The sequence below is a fragment of the Bombus pascuorum genome, chromosome 8, assembly GCF_905332965.1.
Source record: "Bombus pascuorum chromosome 8, iyBomPasc1.1, whole genome shotgun sequence".
Classification (NCBI taxonomy): domain Eukaryota; kingdom Metazoa; phylum Arthropoda; class Insecta; order Hymenoptera; family Apidae; genus Bombus; species Bombus pascuorum.
The window spans coordinates 9,014,592-9,033,735 of NC_083495.1; the positions used below are offsets into that span (position 1 = coordinate 9,014,592).

The 19,144-nt window shown below is 38.1% G+C and overlaps 1 protein-coding gene across 1 annotated transcript in view; it reads left to right on the forward strand.

Moving 5' to 3' along the window:
- The window catches only part of LOC132910002 (mucin-2-like), a 708,972-nt gene that overhangs the window by 581,658 nt on the left and 108,170 nt on the right, over positions 1 to 19,144 (forward strand). Inside the window, exon 3 of the mRNA XM_060965343.1 lies at positions 10,824 to 10,947. Coding sequence (XP_060821326.1) covers positions 10,824 to 10,947 — 124 coding nt within the window. The remainder of the gene's footprint in view (positions 1 to 10,823; positions 10,948 to 19,144) is intronic.

Below are 19,144 nucleotides of genomic sequence, written 5' to 3' on the forward strand. Positions count from 1 at the left end.
GACTTTCGTAGCTTAATAGAATAATTGATTAAAGTATGAATTAAAGTATAAATTAAATATGACGAAAGTGAAGCACTTGCAAGATTAATATTTTAATTCTAAATTTCCTCCATGTGAAACTAATAGTCTTAGTTTATACACGCTCTGAATGATCTCAGTAGTTAAACTCAATTTTTCGTCCAAGAATTAATAGCTCTATTATAACATTGACAATTGTGAGCTATAATCATAAATCAATATTTTCTGTACGAAAAAAGAATTTAGATGTCAGTGTGTTACGTTAACGTGTTTCGTCGTTAAACGACAGACAATTGAGAGACGACGAAGATATTTATTTGAATATGAATTAAGTGAGTAGTAAGTTTTTTCCGAATAGAAATTGTTGATAAAAATATATTATTAAAAAAATTGAAAGTATCGTTTTAAACTAACAGACATATGAACGTTTTCAACAAAGTAATGCACGACTGTATGCAGACATTTTGTGTACATTAGAAGCGTCGAGTGCGGTTTCTTTAAAGCGCTAATAGAGGGGGAAGGTACAGTTAATATCGAGACTTCCGGGTGTAAAGCGTGTCCTTTTGGAAGACTGTTCTGACGGTTTGCCAGCAGCATTGCAATTAGTTTCGTTAGAAGTTTGATGACGCATTTATGTTGACGCGCGCCTTACAGCTATAATCTATTTAAAACCCTCATGCTCCAGCTTGATCACGGATCACTGATCACCAACCACAGATTTTTTAACTGGTTAGAAGCGACACTTGAGGTATTCGCGTAGTATCTATTTTCACTGATCTATTTCCACTGCTTTCAGGTCTTTAATAGTATATAACCAATTTATATGCCAATTTATCTTATTATGCTAATTTCTCGTTAATGTTACTCGTACATATGATCAGATTTAATAAAATCTAGTTCTAATTTTTTTTTTCATTCTAATATGTATAAATATTCGCTTAATGTACTTTCCATGCATAATATTAGCAAGTTTAGACAATAATAAAAATCTGGGTTATGAAGATTTTAGAAATTCCAAGATAGAAACGCGTAATGAAAATAGACGCTTTATCGTGTACGCTCTGTGTGAAATTCTTCGATATATAGTATATCCAGATTCGCTAATATCAGTTAATAATTTTCATGAGTATAAATAAGAAGATATAATATAATGAATATTATTTGACGGACCAATACCTTTACCAAAAGTAATAGTAAAAATATGAAATATATAGTAAAGTACGAAAAATAAAATGAGACATATGAAACATTTACTCTTACGATCTGTATCGATATATATATACATACACATCGAATATTAATATCTAAAAATATCAATATCGATGATATTTAAATAAGGCGTATATTTACAAGGATATACAATACAAGATAATTAGATATAATTCTTGAAAGACAACATAAATTCCTCTTGTCTGGCTTTAATCCTCTTTTCCAAAACTCCATTGTTTTCATCTTTAATAGCAACAGGAATAACTTAAATGTTCAATTTAAGCGATACGCCATATACAATGCTAAAGCCTAGAACACGATGCGAAACGTTGCAGAGTATCACGAAACGACTTTAAAATCCAATTGGACGTCACCGTTCGTGTTTAATCCCGTAAACGGCAGACTTATCCCTTCGATTTGAAGTTGGATCGCGTATAATGGAGAGACGTAGAGAGGAAGAGAAAGACACAGAGAGAGAGAGAGAGAGAGAGAGGTGCGTCGCGGCGCATCGTGTTGGAGCGTCGCGTCCGCGTAGCTTCGTTTTATAGTTAATCGCTCTTTATCGAACCAGTCGGCCGCAGTTTCCGCGTAAATTATTGCTGTCATAAATTTATCACGGAGCGGTAATTATCGGGGTGAAGCCATCCGTCGGAATGGCCGCGAATTACGAGCCAATTCCAATTGGTACGCCTCGGTATATCTAGCGTTGCGGCCTGCCTTCGACGATTTATCACCCGTGATCTTCGTTTCTCCGCTTCTCTCCCTCGCGCCATCCGCTCCTCTCCTCTATCCCTTTGCCTGCCATCGCGTTTAACAATTTCGATCGCTTTACGGATACTCCGCTCTCGGATACTCGCGATTGTTTGCCTGCACAATTACGCCAGACGACTGGAATACCGCTGAAACGATTATACGAACGTGTTCGAAGGAGAATCAAATAAATCTGAACGTTCCCCTGAAACGTAATCTCCAGTCTTCGTTGTGTATCAGCATTCGATGAATCGTTGCGTAAACCTCGCCAGTATTCCCTTTGTACGCCAGCGATTCGAACGATGGTATGAAGCATCGTTTAGGCAAGTTACCTGAATTCTAGCGGCCTGAATTCAATCAATCTGAGATATAGGTATGTAGCAGTTTACTCGACTTGAGATGTCCTCTCAGATTTTTATTCTGTTGTTCTCCTTGAGAAGCTCTCTCTTGCGGTTCTTCCATGTGCTCCGAAATCAACGTTATATTTCAATAGATGTTATTAAAATGTAAATAGCTTTCGAATATTTATTTTTAGTATTCGATATAATTTTATACTGCCTTTTCTGCGTTCCACGCTTTTCATGAATAAAACGTTCGAACGCAGTATTATGTAAATACTGTCGGGGAAAAACTTTAGAAGCATATAGCGATTTCATCAAAACAAGCAAAAAAAGTGTCAAGCGACGTTCGGTTCAAAAACTGCATGTTTCTGAGTTGCGAGGTGCTCTTTTCAGTAAGACATTACCTTTGCAACATAAAGTACGTTCGATATGTCCCCAGTCCGTTTCAACGCACACTTTGACACGTTTTCTCATAGAAGCGCGTACATGTTGAATGAACCTCGGCATTTCTTTTATGTCTTGGCAGCAGATTTCTTGGATCAACTGCTGTTTGTTGCAACGAAGCAACTGGTCTACTATATGCTATACTTTCATTCACTAAACATCTCGTAACTGCGAAACTAGTTTTGAACTCATGTTAATATAAGACATCTTTGTTTGTTTTGACGAGTACTACTTGCTCTTGAAGTTTTTCCCCGTCTTTCTTCTACACTCTGTATAAAATATTTAAAAAACGTCTAAAAGGATATTTTACAGAGGTTAAGAAACGTAAAAACGTTGAAAGGAACAATAATTGAGGACGTTTGCAAAAAAGAAAGCGACTAATCCCTATAGTTTTTTTTTATTTTATTTTGGTTATTTTACAATTTGTCCTTATGGACATTAGGTAAAGTGTTATATCTTGTTGGTGAAGAGCAAAAAAAAAAATAAATATAGCATGTGGGTGACTACCCCCAGCGGGGTGCCAGCTTCGTTTTTTCTAAGTTATATCTTTTATGAAATCTCTATAGTAAATACGTAAAAAGCAGACACATTTGAGGCTGTTTTAAGACACGAATAAATTTATTAAGACGCGAATTCAAACCATTCATTCAGAATCATTTATTCATTGAAGCACAACTTATAATTATTGAAAACTTAATGTTGCCAGTAAAAAGGACGTGGCTTACATTTACAAACAATAATAAAAGACCATTGATTAAAGAATATCACATTAATATTACATTTTATTTTCCCTATAAGTGATATTCTTTTTGAAATACAAAATGAAATCGTCGTAAGCAAAGAAGAGCATTCGAATTTTCCTCCACCCAAGAGATCATGTCTTCCTATGAATTCAATTATTGGAAATTCTACCGCATCTTTTCAAATACGTGCACAATACCCACACTGTTGAAATATTTAACAAGATTTTATCATCGTTCGGTCTTTGCAGCGTGCTATGCAATTGATTTTCAAATCATGAATTGCAGCATTATGGAAGAAAGGATTCAGCTCGCCTTCCCACGTTCTGTCCCGAAGACCGCGAGCAGTTGCGGTTTCAAAGAACATGTGGACGCGTTCTGGCGCGCGTACATGTTACCACGGAAAAGTCTGTATGAAGGGTAAACTGTTCATAGATCGTAGATAAGTATAGTCCACGCGCCAACGGCATTCCCAACCTCAGATACATGCACGGACACGAGTCTCGAGGGTTATGGGAACCTGACCGTTCTAATGTCACGTCTTGTCAGCAGCACACGTGCAATATTGTTGGTCAAAGGATATTGCGATCTGAATATGAAAAACGTGTTCACCATCTTCTAACTTATTCTGCTTCGCGCATATATGCGTTAAATTAGTCCTATAAAACGAGATTGAATTAAAATTTACAGACGCGACGTGTCTTTCCTTTGAAACATGTTGACTGACACCGCGAGTGAATGTTGTATATTGTAAAGAGCTCTTAAGTTATTTGGATTCAAAGAATTTGCAGTCGATTGTCATTTGTACACGTGACAGCAATAGCATTATTACTTCCTGGATTCCAAGTTAAAGTGAAAAACTCTAATGTTTCTTCCCTCGTAAGAAAATATAATGCTAATCGTAAAGACTCAAGATTTCAAGCAATACCTAGAATTGCATGCAACATTGTACGTTTTTCAATTATTGTAGGATTAAGGTCAGAGGCTCTTATCTCTACAAATCTCCAACTTTAATTTGGTTATCGAAAGATTTTAATATGCAAACTTTGAAGCACGATCTATCTTTCACAGCGTTTCTATATCACACAGCTATAAATAAAATGAGCTATATATTTACTTTATGAAATTTTTTACACCTATCATTTTCATTAATCTTCTCCTGATCTTAGGGAAGGATAAGAAGAGTAATTTATGCGCAAATACAATTACGAAAGGATAATTCGTTTTTGTCTATCTGATTGACTTAATCGGTCCTGGAACGAGTTGTTTATATCATAAAATTCTTTTCATTATCATAACGGCTTTTTGTTATTACAGTAGGGTACAATGTTGAGTAGGTAAAGCAGCTTGTTGATCAAACCATTTATATCGAGGAATAATACCTATGTTTATATTTCACTGACCTTGCTCCCATGAAATTACTACAGCGGAACGCACCTGTTATTCTATATGTCTTAAATATAAATAGTTTCTTACCTCATTTTACGTAATTTTCATCCTTGTTTTAAGCATCGTACATTGCGATATGATCGAAGATGATGCAATCTGGAAATGTTGGTAAAAAAGTGTAAGAGAAATATACTCTATAATTGAATTATATTACGCTAAAAATTTTAATAGATTTTTTTTCAGGTACTAAAAATGCACATGAAAATAATATTCTTCTTTTTGTTATAATATGATAGGAAAAGAAATTCTTTACGTATTTTTGTCCGTCTCTCGTGACTCACTCGTCTGTCAGCATTTTTTCTTCATCTCGCAGATACTTCAATTTAAATGAGCGTAACTTTCTTTAAAAATAGGAAGCTGTCCTTGCGGAAAGAATCATGACGAATCGTACGGTAAACAACAGATACGGTTCAGCTTCAAGAACAAGAATGATTCGACAAGGTCTGGGGTGGAGCCCGAAGGGTGGGTGGCATCGTAAAAGCTGATGTTGGTTTCGTTGGCGGCAGAATTCGCTTTACGAGGACAAGCAGCTTAGCCAGCCTTTCCAACCGATATAATTCATCCACCGTGCCTCTTTACTCTGTGCAACATGCCTCGGCGCACTTCACGTGCTAACTGAAATTGGGAGGAACTCCTCGCAACCCTTATTTATGGAATCACAGCTGTGTTGTTGGATCCGTTGTCGCGGTTTTATAGGAAAATAAGTTACCGGTCTCGTCGTTGCTCACGATATCGACTCCTGCGTCACAAAATAAAAAGATTTATCTTTCCACAAGAATATTATCAAATATCTGTTTATCAGCTGCTACTTAATTGTTTTATCTTAGGCGTCGTTTGGAACACGAGAGAAGTTTTATTATCATTTTTACTTTGATATTTTCTTATTTCGATTTCATATAGAAGTTAGTTTTAATTTTTTCGAAGTTTCAAAATCTTTCTATCCGTTAATAAGAACGAGGTTAGTATAGAATAGTTCAAAGATAAGATAAAGTTAATACATTAAAATGCAGTTGCTGACGCCGTTCATAGTACCTTTTATGTAGTCTCATGATTAATAATCGGACGCATCAATTATCAATAATGCTGAGGAAATAAGTATTTCTTGTATTTGTTTCAAATAGGTAATAATAACAATTAATATAAAGTATAATATTCGAAAGCTAACTTTCCAAATGCTTGTCCTAGTCTTAAATGTAGAACCTTGTGGTGTTCTAGATCTCAGTAAAATTACCAAGCGTGAACATGTTAATTATTTTGTGCTACTTTTAAAATAAAGTACACGCATCGTGCTGATTGTCTGGAGAGGAGAAAAATTCGAAATTTGTAATGTCACGGGTAAAATAATTTCTTCGTTGTACAAGTCCTGAAATATAAATATTTCCAAATATATTATTTTTAATAAAAATATCGTTAGATATAAAATAAATTCAATGATCGTAGACATCTACGTTATATGGATTATTTATCGAATCGTATGCACGTTTTCATATTCCGTTACAGATTTTCTTCGTGAGAATGTTACGGCATTATCTATGATACAAGCTTCCCTCCATTCTTAGGCGAGGGAGGTTATGCGACCACGTGGAGAATTCTCCACCCTCTATTCTTATTTTCTCTGGTAGTCGGGAATCCAGTCTGGGTCTATGGTTCCGTGAATGTTGATACATCGCCAAGGATTTTGCATTTCGAATCCGGGATAAGAGGGTGGCATGGAAAAAGTCTGCTTTACGAACCCCACAAACCTGGCTTCATCCTCGAATAGACTTGCGAGAACGTATGCATTAAAATCAAGTGGAGATATGAAATTTTAGGTAGAAACCTAACAGACTTTGATTCTTTTCTCCCTTATTTTATGTAGACAGCTATTTATTGCGATTATCATAGTGAAAATTCTTTTATTCTATTGTAGTCTTGAACTGACAAATTTTAATAACGAATGAAATTACAAATAGGACATTGCTAATCCAATAAAGATATTTTCATAATTAAATTCTCTTTTATAATTACAGAAATACAGTCGATTGTATTCATAAAGAGATTCTGTAATGTATATATCTTCTTTCGATATAGACATTTTTTCATATCGTAAAAATTATTCTTCGGTTACTTTAGAATAGACTAAATCATGAAGCAAGTAAATCCAAGTTGTTAGCTTCCAATGTTTCTCGACAAATTCAATCCGAGGTAAATTAACAGCCCGAGTAGATAGCAAATTTGTCTTACCGAGACGGAAAGTAATTACTCGAATTTTCGTAGTTGATCAACCACGCTCTTAATTACTGTGCCAACTAGTTCACTCAGATAACAGATAACAACAGAAGGTTTGCATACAATCTCTATGCTTGCAATACTATTTCATTCATAATATAGTTACGTGTGTTCTCTATTACAAATTCTACATGTGGCAAGGCACTTTGATTACTATGCCAACGTTAATAATAGTCTGAATATAATTCCATTTCCATTATAGATATAGTGAAAGTTGAGATAATTCACCAGCAACGTTAGGAAGGAATCTTATCATTAAAAAAATATTAATTTAATGCAACATGTATCCTTAAGTTGATTCTGAAACTGTTCACGGTAATTAACAGTGTTGATTATCTTGGAATAATTCCCAGTGAATTATATAATTATGTGTCTTTTGTCTTTATTCAATTAAGAGGTGTACACAAGATTCTAATATCAATCATGTGAAGATCTGAAGCTCGTAAAATTTGTGTTTAGTATGGTGTGAATATGTAAACAAATACCTTATTGTTTTCCTTTATTTATACTTATCCATAATTCAAATATAACTCGAGCATATTAACAAGATTTCTAAATACTAATAAAATTTGATTTACGCGAATATGCTGATGGAACCTACCTACAGCGTAGATTACAAACTAAATGAAAGATTATAATCAATATTCCTTTTCTTAGAGCAAACGTTCTGCTTACAAAGACCCTAATTTATTGGAAATTATAAGCTACATGTTACGTGTATACACCACATATCCAGCCCCAAAATCCTCAAGCAAATACACAACTCGACCATAACTCAATCTCAGTTGCCAATCATCTTGTTACAAATACTTCGATAAACCTTTGCCATAGCTAACTCACTATTCCATCACTCGTTCGAGAATCCGGCCTGTATTTCACGCAATGTGTATACACAACTTCAGCTAACTTCCCGTAGAAGGCTAATAATAATCCGCGACTAACTCGCGGCGAGAGTGAAAATATGTATTTCATAATTCATAGCGGACGTGACAAAGGGTGGAGAGCAGACGCGAAAAGGGGCTGGTGGTGGGCTGGCAGCACGGCGAACAAATCGAATTCGGCGCAAATTAGCGCGAACGTGGGTGCGCGAATTCGTCTTGTTGTCACGAGAAATAATTGCCAGGAGGATTCCTATGGACCGGGATCGGACGGGAAAGGCGAGCCTTCCCTCGAGGTTATAATGCCGGGATGAAGCGCCCGAGGTTATTAGTTTAGGAAGCTGCAAAGTACTCTGAAACAAAGTCTCTCTGTCCCTCTACAAGGTAATCAATATACAAGCGGGCGACCCTGCCTCCGTTTCAGCTCGTTGATTCAACCCGAACCGCCTGGCGAAGATCCCTTCGTCGAATTAGTTGCTTGCAAAGCATCGCTGTCGGGGATTCGACGTCAGAGAGCGATAGGTGATAAACCGTCTTTCCGTTCGACGGCCTACCAGAGACCAGACCTCGTCCTTCCCTTCACGTTATGACGGCCGTGTTTCCAGATTAATTGCGGAATTTCAATTACTCCCAGCCTCTAGACCGCGCCAAATGAAAATGCTAACGAGGTAAAAATGCAACGACGCTTAATGCCGGGAGATTGAACGCGTTAATCGCGCAAATTGTCGGCCGAACGATGTTACCAACGTGGAACGCAGAGAGACCTTTGACTACGCTTAATGCGAAACATTTTATGCAGCTTTGCCGGATTACGTCTTCCGAAATTTCGTTTGCTTAAATACAGCGAAATAGGTCAGATGTTGACGGCGCGTAAAAATGATTTATACAATTGTTGATATTCTACGGTGCTTCTATTTGAATAGTAATAAACGAAGCAGAGGATCCTTTTGTTGTATATTTTAACTAGAAGGTTGACGGATTACAAATGTTTAATTAATCTGTGTGAAGATCACAGGGGAAAGATACAACGAGTCACGTTTTTTGTTCTTCGGAACAATTGCAAGATCCGATGTTAAATTTGTCACGTTTATAGACTTATTTTTTTATAAAAAGTTGTGAGGTATGTATTTTAAGTAAATTTTAGACATGTTTCTCGTGTGAACAAAGGGGATAATCAATCTGTAGTTTTTGGTATATTTGGTCATTTTTATTCAAAAAAGGAACAGAGTTAACTAGCGAGTATTCGTTAAACAATTAACAAGGAAATTCTTTAAATTCGGAATGAATTAGTGTACATGTAAAAGGAATCAAGAAATATGTACAGAGAATTTGTATAAATTCATGAACATCATACAGATTCACGAAGAAAGAGGTGCAATACATAAAATTGATAAATTCGACATTAAAAAACGATTATAGTAATTTCTACCGAAGAAACGATTCGATTAACAAGATTAAGTGAAAAAATATTAAGAAAAGAACTAGAAATTTCTGTGAAGGAACCGTAGTATATAGAAGTCGTAACTGTCAATCGTAAAGCACCCTTTGCAGAAAATTTGCCAGTAATCCAAGCGATGCAATAACTCGGTCCCCTTTACGAACATCGATAACCGTTTTCATTTCACAGGGCCAGTTAGAATTATCGGCGAGGATCCCCTCAGTGTAATTCGTTGGTCGCTCAGCAAACGTCCTCGAACCATTACTGTCCGGTCTCACCAAACAAGCGATGTCTGTAGGTAATAAACCGTCTCCTTCCAGCTCATCGACGCAGCCGGTGAAATTATGAAACGCCTATTTGCCGCTCCCCTCGAAACATCGACTCCCTCGTTCACTGCTACAGCTTCTTTATGAGTTGGTTAATTTATCTTTGATATCGCTCGTTGGCTTTCCTCCCAATGCTGGAAGTATGGCGTAGAAACACGATTGAAACTTCCCACAGGGAAAAATAAGAGAAGACGTTTTAATTTTCGTACCGTGTTCCGTCTTCTTGCTTATCCCACCTACGTATTTACAGCAAAAATATTCGTACACTTACGTATATCACGCGTGTTATATAAAAGATCTTGACATTTCATTAGAGCTATAACGAGACGCGATTGCCAAGATTATATTGAGGAGATTTGGATCCAATCTGAAAATATACATGGAAGGACAAGATACGTATTTACTGCAAACTTATATTTAGTACAGAAATTAGTATATTCCTGATACGAATATTCGTTTTAAATCATATAAGAAGTATTAAAGATGATCCCATTATATATTGAAATTTATTAATATCGTGTACGATTGCAATGATTTTTTATCTCTGCATGATATTGTACTAAATATCTTATAACTTGCATATACAATTTTCAAGTTCGAAAAAATTCTATGTAATCATGATAGGCAGATGTCATTACAATACTAATAAAATTTCAGACTATTTCATCTATTTACAACACAAATAATATGTTCATAGAAGATGTCGACAAGTGTATGAATACTTTCGCGAGTCACTGTACGTGTAACCTTCGATAAAGAATTTTATTTAAGGATCGTCTTTCTCATCTGTCATGCAATATATTGGAGTTAGTAATGCATACTTCTTTCTTGATACTTTCATTGCCTCGATTGTAAAAGATTTCTATGGACGACCGTGTATGCTTTTTCAACGTCTTTGCGTTTCTCTTTTGCCTGGTATGCTACTGCTTCGTTTACTAACTTTTTGTCTTATTTTGTTACAGTCCAAGCAGCACAGCGCTGGGTTCGCTGGATCAACTGAAGGAGTACCTGACAACAGTGGGAACCTGCAAATGCGGTCTCGAGTGTCCGCTAAGACCTGAACAGGTCTTCAACTTCGACCCCAAGGTATGTTCGCAGTCATTTTTATTTGGGCTCAGTCACGATCGTTTCACGTATACCGTGCCTGTTAAATTGCTGCAATTATTGTCGTACGAGCATACGCGGCGGCTGTTAGTCATTTCAAACATCGGCGTATTGTTCGAAGGTTATTTTCATAAAGAACTGCGCAAGCTTTATTTAGAGGCGAATCGTAAGTTGCACGCGTATTGTGACCGATTCGATGAGCATGAAATATAGGTTGGAAAGAAACATTCACATTATAATTTTCTTTCGATGTTAAAGGCTCTGCATTATTGCTGCACCAGAGCATTCCATTCACGCTATATTATTTGGATCTATAATATTAAATATCAAGGCAACTAAATGATAACGAACGTTCTGAGATTATCTATTATGCCATTTCTACACTTTTACGATTTAAGGATAATTCGCGGTACCATTGGATCATATGCGATCACGAAAATTTAAGTCAGAGACAGATTATTTAATTTTGAAGTATGCTATCGATCTTCAGCGCGCAAATATAGAATACAAATTAAAAGGAAATAGTCTAAGGCTAAATGATTTTTGCGAATCACGTATGGCTCAGCAATATCGATTAAAAATTAAAGTAGAAAGCTACGATTAATATTGGATACGCAATCACAATGAAGGATAAGTACAAAATTACTGAAATTCTCGAACAGCACTTTCACTGCAGTATCTACATGTTTAATGAACCGATCATGATATACTGTACAAACCAGCGAAAATTCCAAATTCATCAAACATATATTTTAAATACAATTTCTCTTTCTGGTGGAATCGAACATTTTTCAAATACATTCGCGGAAAAAGCGATATTTCCGTTGACGGAATCGATATCCATCTTGGAGACGTCCTTAAGAGGCCGACCGCGATTTAAAGCATCGGCCGATGAAACGCAATTTAAATAAATCAGCCGTGTAGTTTGCGACAAGAAGTCCGAATGGAAGAAACGAGGCTCGTAAAAAGCGCGGCGCGTACGTCGATGCCTGTCGCGAGTAAATCGCGAGTCGTGTAGCAAAACGACCAACGATGTTCTTGTCGTAATCTGGCCTGAGAAATCTCCGTGGCCGACGTTCCTCGTGCAATGAGTCAATACTCGATGTTGCGCGAGCAATGATGCTGTGTAAACGCGCGCGTGCAACGTCCGGTGAAAGAGAGAGGCGAAGAAGCGTGTAAAACGCACGGCAGACTGGCTGGAGAGCCGCGTCGAATCGACGATGCTCCTTTGGAATTCATTTCGCGTTTTCCTCGCGAACGATTCCATCGTCACGCGTCTCGCGCTAGTGAAAGTCTATGGGATGCATGACTCGTTGCAGCACAGCTACGCTTAATTGCGCTCAGTAGTCGAACATTGTTTGTCTATTTATCGGGTGTCTGTGGAGATATCATTAAGTGCGCGAAATGTTCACGTCGAATGCGTGCAATACGTGCAAATGACGTTAGGGAAAATACTGAAAAGCTAACCGAAGAATGGAACAGGACTGACGAACTTCCTTCATTTTCTTAGGTTCTATTATACGTTTCATAAGTATCATAGTACTCACACGTTTATTTATTCATACGTATCAAGACATCTGGTCTCGTAGATAACACATAATATAATCCTATGTTTTTAAAGCTTATTGTATGTACACGATGTAAACAACAAAAGGATACTGTACATCAACACGACACAAACGATACTGTTCATCGTATATAAATAGACTGGGAATGTTTATGCGCTTCTGAGAAATTTACGAATTTTGTGCGAACGAAATGTACAAAATATCTAGAGAAAAATATGTAGCGTAATATTCTAGGGATGAAAGAAAATCTTATTTAAGTTCCCTTTGCTTAATTCTTTTCATAATCATATGAATTTGTATAAGCATTCGCAGTCTATATGCGAAACAATTATCTGTCCGCCAATAAATCACTTCGAATTAGCTTATCGAATTATATTATTACTTAGACCGCGGATTTTTATGTATTTGAGGATGCAAAAATTCACAGAACGCATACAATATAGAGAATGCATATAGACGTATAAAATATCCAAACTATAATATTCAGTAAATAAACCAATTGTCTATCATAGTTGCTCTTTTGTAATTAAATATAAATATCCATAGTCTAATTATTACCGCCGTTAATCCTCGAGACTGTGTCAGACGCGTTGTTTTGACGAACTCGTCGAGAACTTGAAATTATGCATATTCGCTCGTAATGAAAAATCCCTTTACCTCAATCATTTCAATAATTCATAGCAAAATCCTTCTAACGAATTGTTCTGACTGGCTCGGAACACGAAAGGAACAGAATGATAGAATAGCAAAAGGAGGAGCTGGTCCGTCAACAAACGATTACTCCGCACTCCGCAGCGAGTTAACCGGTTAACCGAACGTAATTATCATCGGCGCGCCAATAAGTCCCGAAGAAGCTTCGCAGACCAAGCATTAACAACGTTAATTTGGGGAGCACACGGCGGCGCATTGGCGCACAAATTAAAAATTCACGAAACTACGGGACAAGAGGGTGGTTGAAGAATAAGCCAAAGCGCCCCGACAGACGAGCGAACGCGCTCATCAGTTTTGTTTAATTATTCCAGTAGCATGCGACGATATACGAGGAAAACGTATAATTATCCGTACACCTGCTTGCTAACCGCTCACTCAGCCGGTGCTTACCATCCCGTTGCGTATGTACTATCTACAGTGCGTTAATGCGTTCCTTAATTAAACTTTATCGTGTAGCATCGGTCTACGGGAATTCATAGAAGCATCGATCCGAGTTGACCTGTCGACAACACGACGATCAACGTGCTAATAATTAATAATCATTTGCATATCTCTGACATGGTGGCGTGCTTACAATATAATCTCCAGCCGGGTTTATCACTTTATCGACCAATTATCGTTGCCTCCAGTCATTGTCTCGCGGTGACGATTTCGCCTGATCTCTCTGCGCCGAATTATCGATCACTCTGAGAGTAATAGCTTTCGATTAACGGCCCAGATTGTTACGTGTGTTCCCGTGCATGCCAATAAAGATATACTCGCCTGAAATTTCTGCGATGTTGACGCGCCTCGGTACGCTGATATATGCTCCGCAGGCATTTCACATGCTTGTTGGATAGTTGGATTTCCGAGTTAAGCGACGGTGCAGTGATCTTTTAAAGTATTTGAACACTTGGAACGTTAGTTCTTGAAGTAGAATATTTTTCTCTATTTTTTTTTTTTTTTACTTTTTTTTTTTTGATAGAAATGTAAAGGAGTTTGGCAGGTTCATAAAATAATAACGGTAATTTCCTGTTTCGTGGAACAAAAGTTTCAATTCCGAAACGAGTTTCTTAAGATTTCCTTTTAAAAACAAAATTTTAAATTGATTTTATAAATCTGGCATTCCCCAAGGTGTTCAAGTTCCACATTCCAGGCGTAAATTTATTGCGATGCGGTATCGATCGACTGTGTCTGTTGGCAACTGCAAACAACATTATCCACGCTAATCACGAAGGGTCCGTCATAAATTAGACTCGTCGACGTTACAATTTCTATTACGTATGCGGCAGTAGGCGATTCGTCTCGCGAGACGAATTCTCGTCGCGTAACCAAGAGGACTGGTCGCTTCTGGCAACGGGCCGGCCAGATTGTATCTGTCTCGAATCTGCAATACAAACTCTCTATCTAGCTGTGTACAATGAGACTGCCAGTCTGGACATTGTATCATTTGAGGAAAACGAGTAGCAAGAGGACGATACATGCAACAAAATTGGCAGCCATCAGGAAAAGAACTACCTAGTTCCCTTTAGAGCGTTTCGTACGCTTTTAGAAAAGATATAAAATTACTATGATATATATATCAAGTATAGAAAACATATAATCAAATAAAATATAATAACAGGTTAACACTAGTAAATTGGTCTTACGCGACTTGCAGTCAAATTTTTTAAGTACTAAGCACGAGCATGAAATAGAACCTGGTAAATAACAGGTTTTCGCTGCTAAAGTGGTCTTAGATTGCTTGAATTTAGGTAATTGACTGAACGAGATTTTATCATAGATACATATCCTAATAAAAAATTTGCTATAATATCACAAACATTATTTTAAAAATGAGTATGTAAAAGATATTCTGCCCTGTAAAGTTTCTATTACTTAATAACTAACTTCTAATTGTATCTCTTTGAAGTAAAATCATATGCATACACAGAAAAACGCTGACTTCAGTATATTTTAAGGTACAGAGTTAATCGCTTTCAAATTACCCGCTTAAATTCGTAACGAGTATCAAATACGAGTTCGTCGAACGTATTAAAGCAATAAATTCAATCGTTCGATAAAACCGCTCATAAACCCGTCTCCTTATGAACTGCCAAGTCGCAACCATTTAAGTCTTCATAAATCCGTGAAAAGAAATTCAACGTATACGCTATGGTTGCATACGAATTCAGTGGACCAGGAATTCGCTTTCCCTTTCCCTCATCCATCGACGTTACGTTGTTATATCAACGTCGAATTAATCGGGCATCGTGTGCATTTACGAGGAGAGCCGATCGAACCAATTAAAACGAGCCGCATCGGTCGTAAGAACGAAGACTTAAAAATTTGCGGCTTCGACGAAAAATATCGAATCGATGGTATCGGGAGCACCGGGAACGGGCTTTCTGTTCGCGAATACCCAATTACAATGGTCAGACACCGTAACTATCCAACAATCTGAGCACCATATGTAGGAGACAGCCTTAACGTTTCCTCGGGAACCTTTGATTCGGCCCGATTCTTTATCGGGCCACCGGTGTTCCTGTCCAACGTTCTCTCCCTCGCGATGCTCCTTTTGTAGCAGCCGACGTTTCCGCCTATTGTTGCGTGTACACCGTGCGGAATCATCGAGCCACGGAGCGATTTCTCAGTTTCCCCGCAGGTAGACACAGACCGTACCAGAGCAAAGCGGAGTGCGCTCTCCGTTCGAGCAGGAAGTTTGCACAGAGGCCTGTAGCTTTGCTCTACGAAACGTTTTCGGTGGAATCGTATCGTAGATAGAGTTTGCAGGGAATAGGTAACGTTGGACAAATTATTGATACGTTAGACGAATTGCTGAAACGATCCATTGTACGCATCGTGTCGACGAAAGGGGAGAATGGTTTGAATTAAAACAGAATCGGTGATCAGTTGGTGAATGAAATCGTTCGCGGAGCAGCTACCGTGAATAGACGGCATTGTTTCCGATTTGGATGGAGGATGTGCTGGATGAAGGCTAAGATCAAGAGTGTATCTCGGATTAGCGTTTGAGTATGTTGAATGAAAAATTCATTGCGTATGTATTTGAGAGGCCTTGAAATAGTTTAACGCATCGAGTACTGAGGCACTATTGATATAAATAATTGTTATCGATGGTGAGGAAATATTCGACGATATAAAATGCTTGATATATTATGATAAATATTCTCGTGATTAAATTTAGTAATTATTTGTGAAGATAGTTGAAAGGAAAGGAAAAATAAATTATTTCGATAGAATTGATATATTAGGATTTGATAGTAATATTTTCATACGTGTAATACGTGTTAAAGAGTTTGTCTCGCTGGAATTAAAATATAAATAGTTACAACGCAAGTTTGTTCAGCTTTCGTAACTCTTTTTGAAAATACATGATCGTATTTTTGCAGTCATATCAATGTACTATTCGGAATTAATTAAATTGCTAATTGCTTTCAAGAATAAAAAAACCAAATATGCATATAGATTAACAACAAACACTATTTCTTTCTTACAACGATATATAGTTATTTCCACGTGTCGTAACTGTTACAATTTTCAATGAAAAAAGAAACATTTTTGAGGCGTGACATAAAGTTTAAATTACTCGAAATTGAATATATCAAAAATACACATGTATCACGAGAACTTATGTGGTATTTAATAGAATAACAAATCTGCTGAAGCTATTTACAAATATCTTCATTATGTTCGATAAATATTCGAGATGTATTACTTTCAAGAACACGATCCCTAAATATCTGGGAACAACAGGGGCACCATAAAAATACCAATAGCTTGGAAACAAGGTATTTCTTAAGGAAATCGCACCTGAAGTTATGCCCCGTCTTTCACAAACTGCTCTTCGCAATGACTACAAATTACCTTTTAGCACTTGGTGCTAATACCAGTTACATCACATTAAACATCCGTCAAGTCGGTTTATCTTTCAAGTTGGGTTGTAATTCATACGCGAAAACCTTACCGAACTGTATCGTATTATTACCTTGGAAACAACTCGTAAAACGTAGAAACCGTAAAACGTGGTCGTTTAGATGTGTACTGACAATAAGTTTAACGTTTTGGCTCGATGGTAAAAATTGCGAAATCCCGGCGGTCGCGTCGACAACTTCCTTGACAGCAGGCATTCGCGTTGAATTGCATTTCTGGAGTCTGCAGCCGTAGCAGCACGGCTGAAACGTAAACGTGGCGAACAATTCTAATCTCGCAGACTGACGGTTCGACAAGGTGCTGTGCACGTCGTTGCCGCGAGTCCAAACACACGAGATGGCTCGCTTCTCTTCAGAGGAGTTAGTTTATGGAGTTGTTGCTATTCATTATCACCGTCACGGGCCCGAATGGCTCGGCTGTGTCTCGACGGATGTATTAGCGAGTGCTTAAGCGAACGCACGAGTTACACCATGACGTTAACAAAGGGTAACCGAGCACCCTTTTATTACATCGAGCTCGTCTTGTTTAAGCCCGTGCGTAAGTAATTTGCTTTAATGAATTTGCATCCTCTCCCGTTGCGAGGCGCACGCGTACGTCGTTTTCTTCACTCTCTCTCTCTCTCTCTTTCCCTTTTGTGTTTTCTCGCGAGCCTTGGGTCATATTGGATTAGCAACGTCTTCGAAAGGCAGTCTCGATTTATGACCGACTCTTTGTTATCTCGCGAGATAATCGACGAAGAAAATAATGCCTGCCAAAGCGACCTTTGTCTATGGTACTCGTGACGTGAATGGATCTTGGGTGTTGGATCTTAGCATTGAAAACGACGAAAATAGAAGAAATTGAGTTTGGCTTCATTATACGAACAGTTGGTAATTATTCACTACGTCTAAACAATTATCATCGTCTGACTTTATAAATTATAGTCTTCAATTTAAACAACACTTTTAAAATTGTTTAACTACTTTTAAATGACGCTAAATTTTATATTTATAAATTATTACTTCGCTACGGTCGCCCCTTAAACTTTCAAACGCTCGATATCCCTGAACGTCGATCAAACGATAAAACAGAATTGGAGGGAAAAGCGCGACAAAACGGGCACGAAATTACATCGCCGCGTCGGACAAAGAGGCAACTTTTCGCCGGGACGACGCGACGCGAGAAAAAGGTAAGCCAGCATCGAATTACTCAACCCCTCCTGCATGGTCGAGCACCGTTCTGCAAATTCCATTGAATTCGAGGCACGACTTCCGGGTTCGCCGCGCTTCAAAGGTGCACACCCTTTAAAGCGAGTCGATTTTTAATTTTCAATCGAGCGCTGAGCATCCGTCGCCGATTAATTCCCTGAAAGAGGAGACAGAGAGAACAGAGAAAAGGCGATGGAAAGAGAAGATAGATAGAGAGAGAGAGAGAGAGAAACATAGCGTGGAACGAGAACAAGGTATGACTTTCGTGGATAAGACGACGAAGCCACGGCACAAAAGAGCCTCCGCCTCAAAGAGCGGTCTTTGTAATCGACTGGAGCCATCGGCAGGGAAACGAACTTCGCTTGTACAAAGAAAGTAATCTTGTACGGTGTCTCGGTGGAAAAGGATCCAGTCGTTGGCTGGCTGGCTGGCGAACCGCACAAAGTTTTCGCTGGGAAAAAGAGAAAACGGGACCGAGGACCGCCGGAGGAGGCGGAATTCGCGACGGATCCCCCTTTGTAATTGGCAAACGGTCCCGGATGAAGAGCGCCACGAATAAGTCGTTCGACTTTGATAGTTCGCTGCAACTTTATGACTGCCGAGCTGAGAGCCGCATCGTGCACACCACCAATAGGGAATCCTATCGGGTACGTTTGCGTCTTTGTTAGCTCCGGCTCAACGGAAATATTCTGACGTCTCGGAATTTCTTTGCTGGAATTTCCCTGGAATTCTCGAATCGAGCCGGCCTGTTCTTCGCGGTAACCGCGTGCCAATTTATATTCATGCTCGTGCTTGTATTGTATG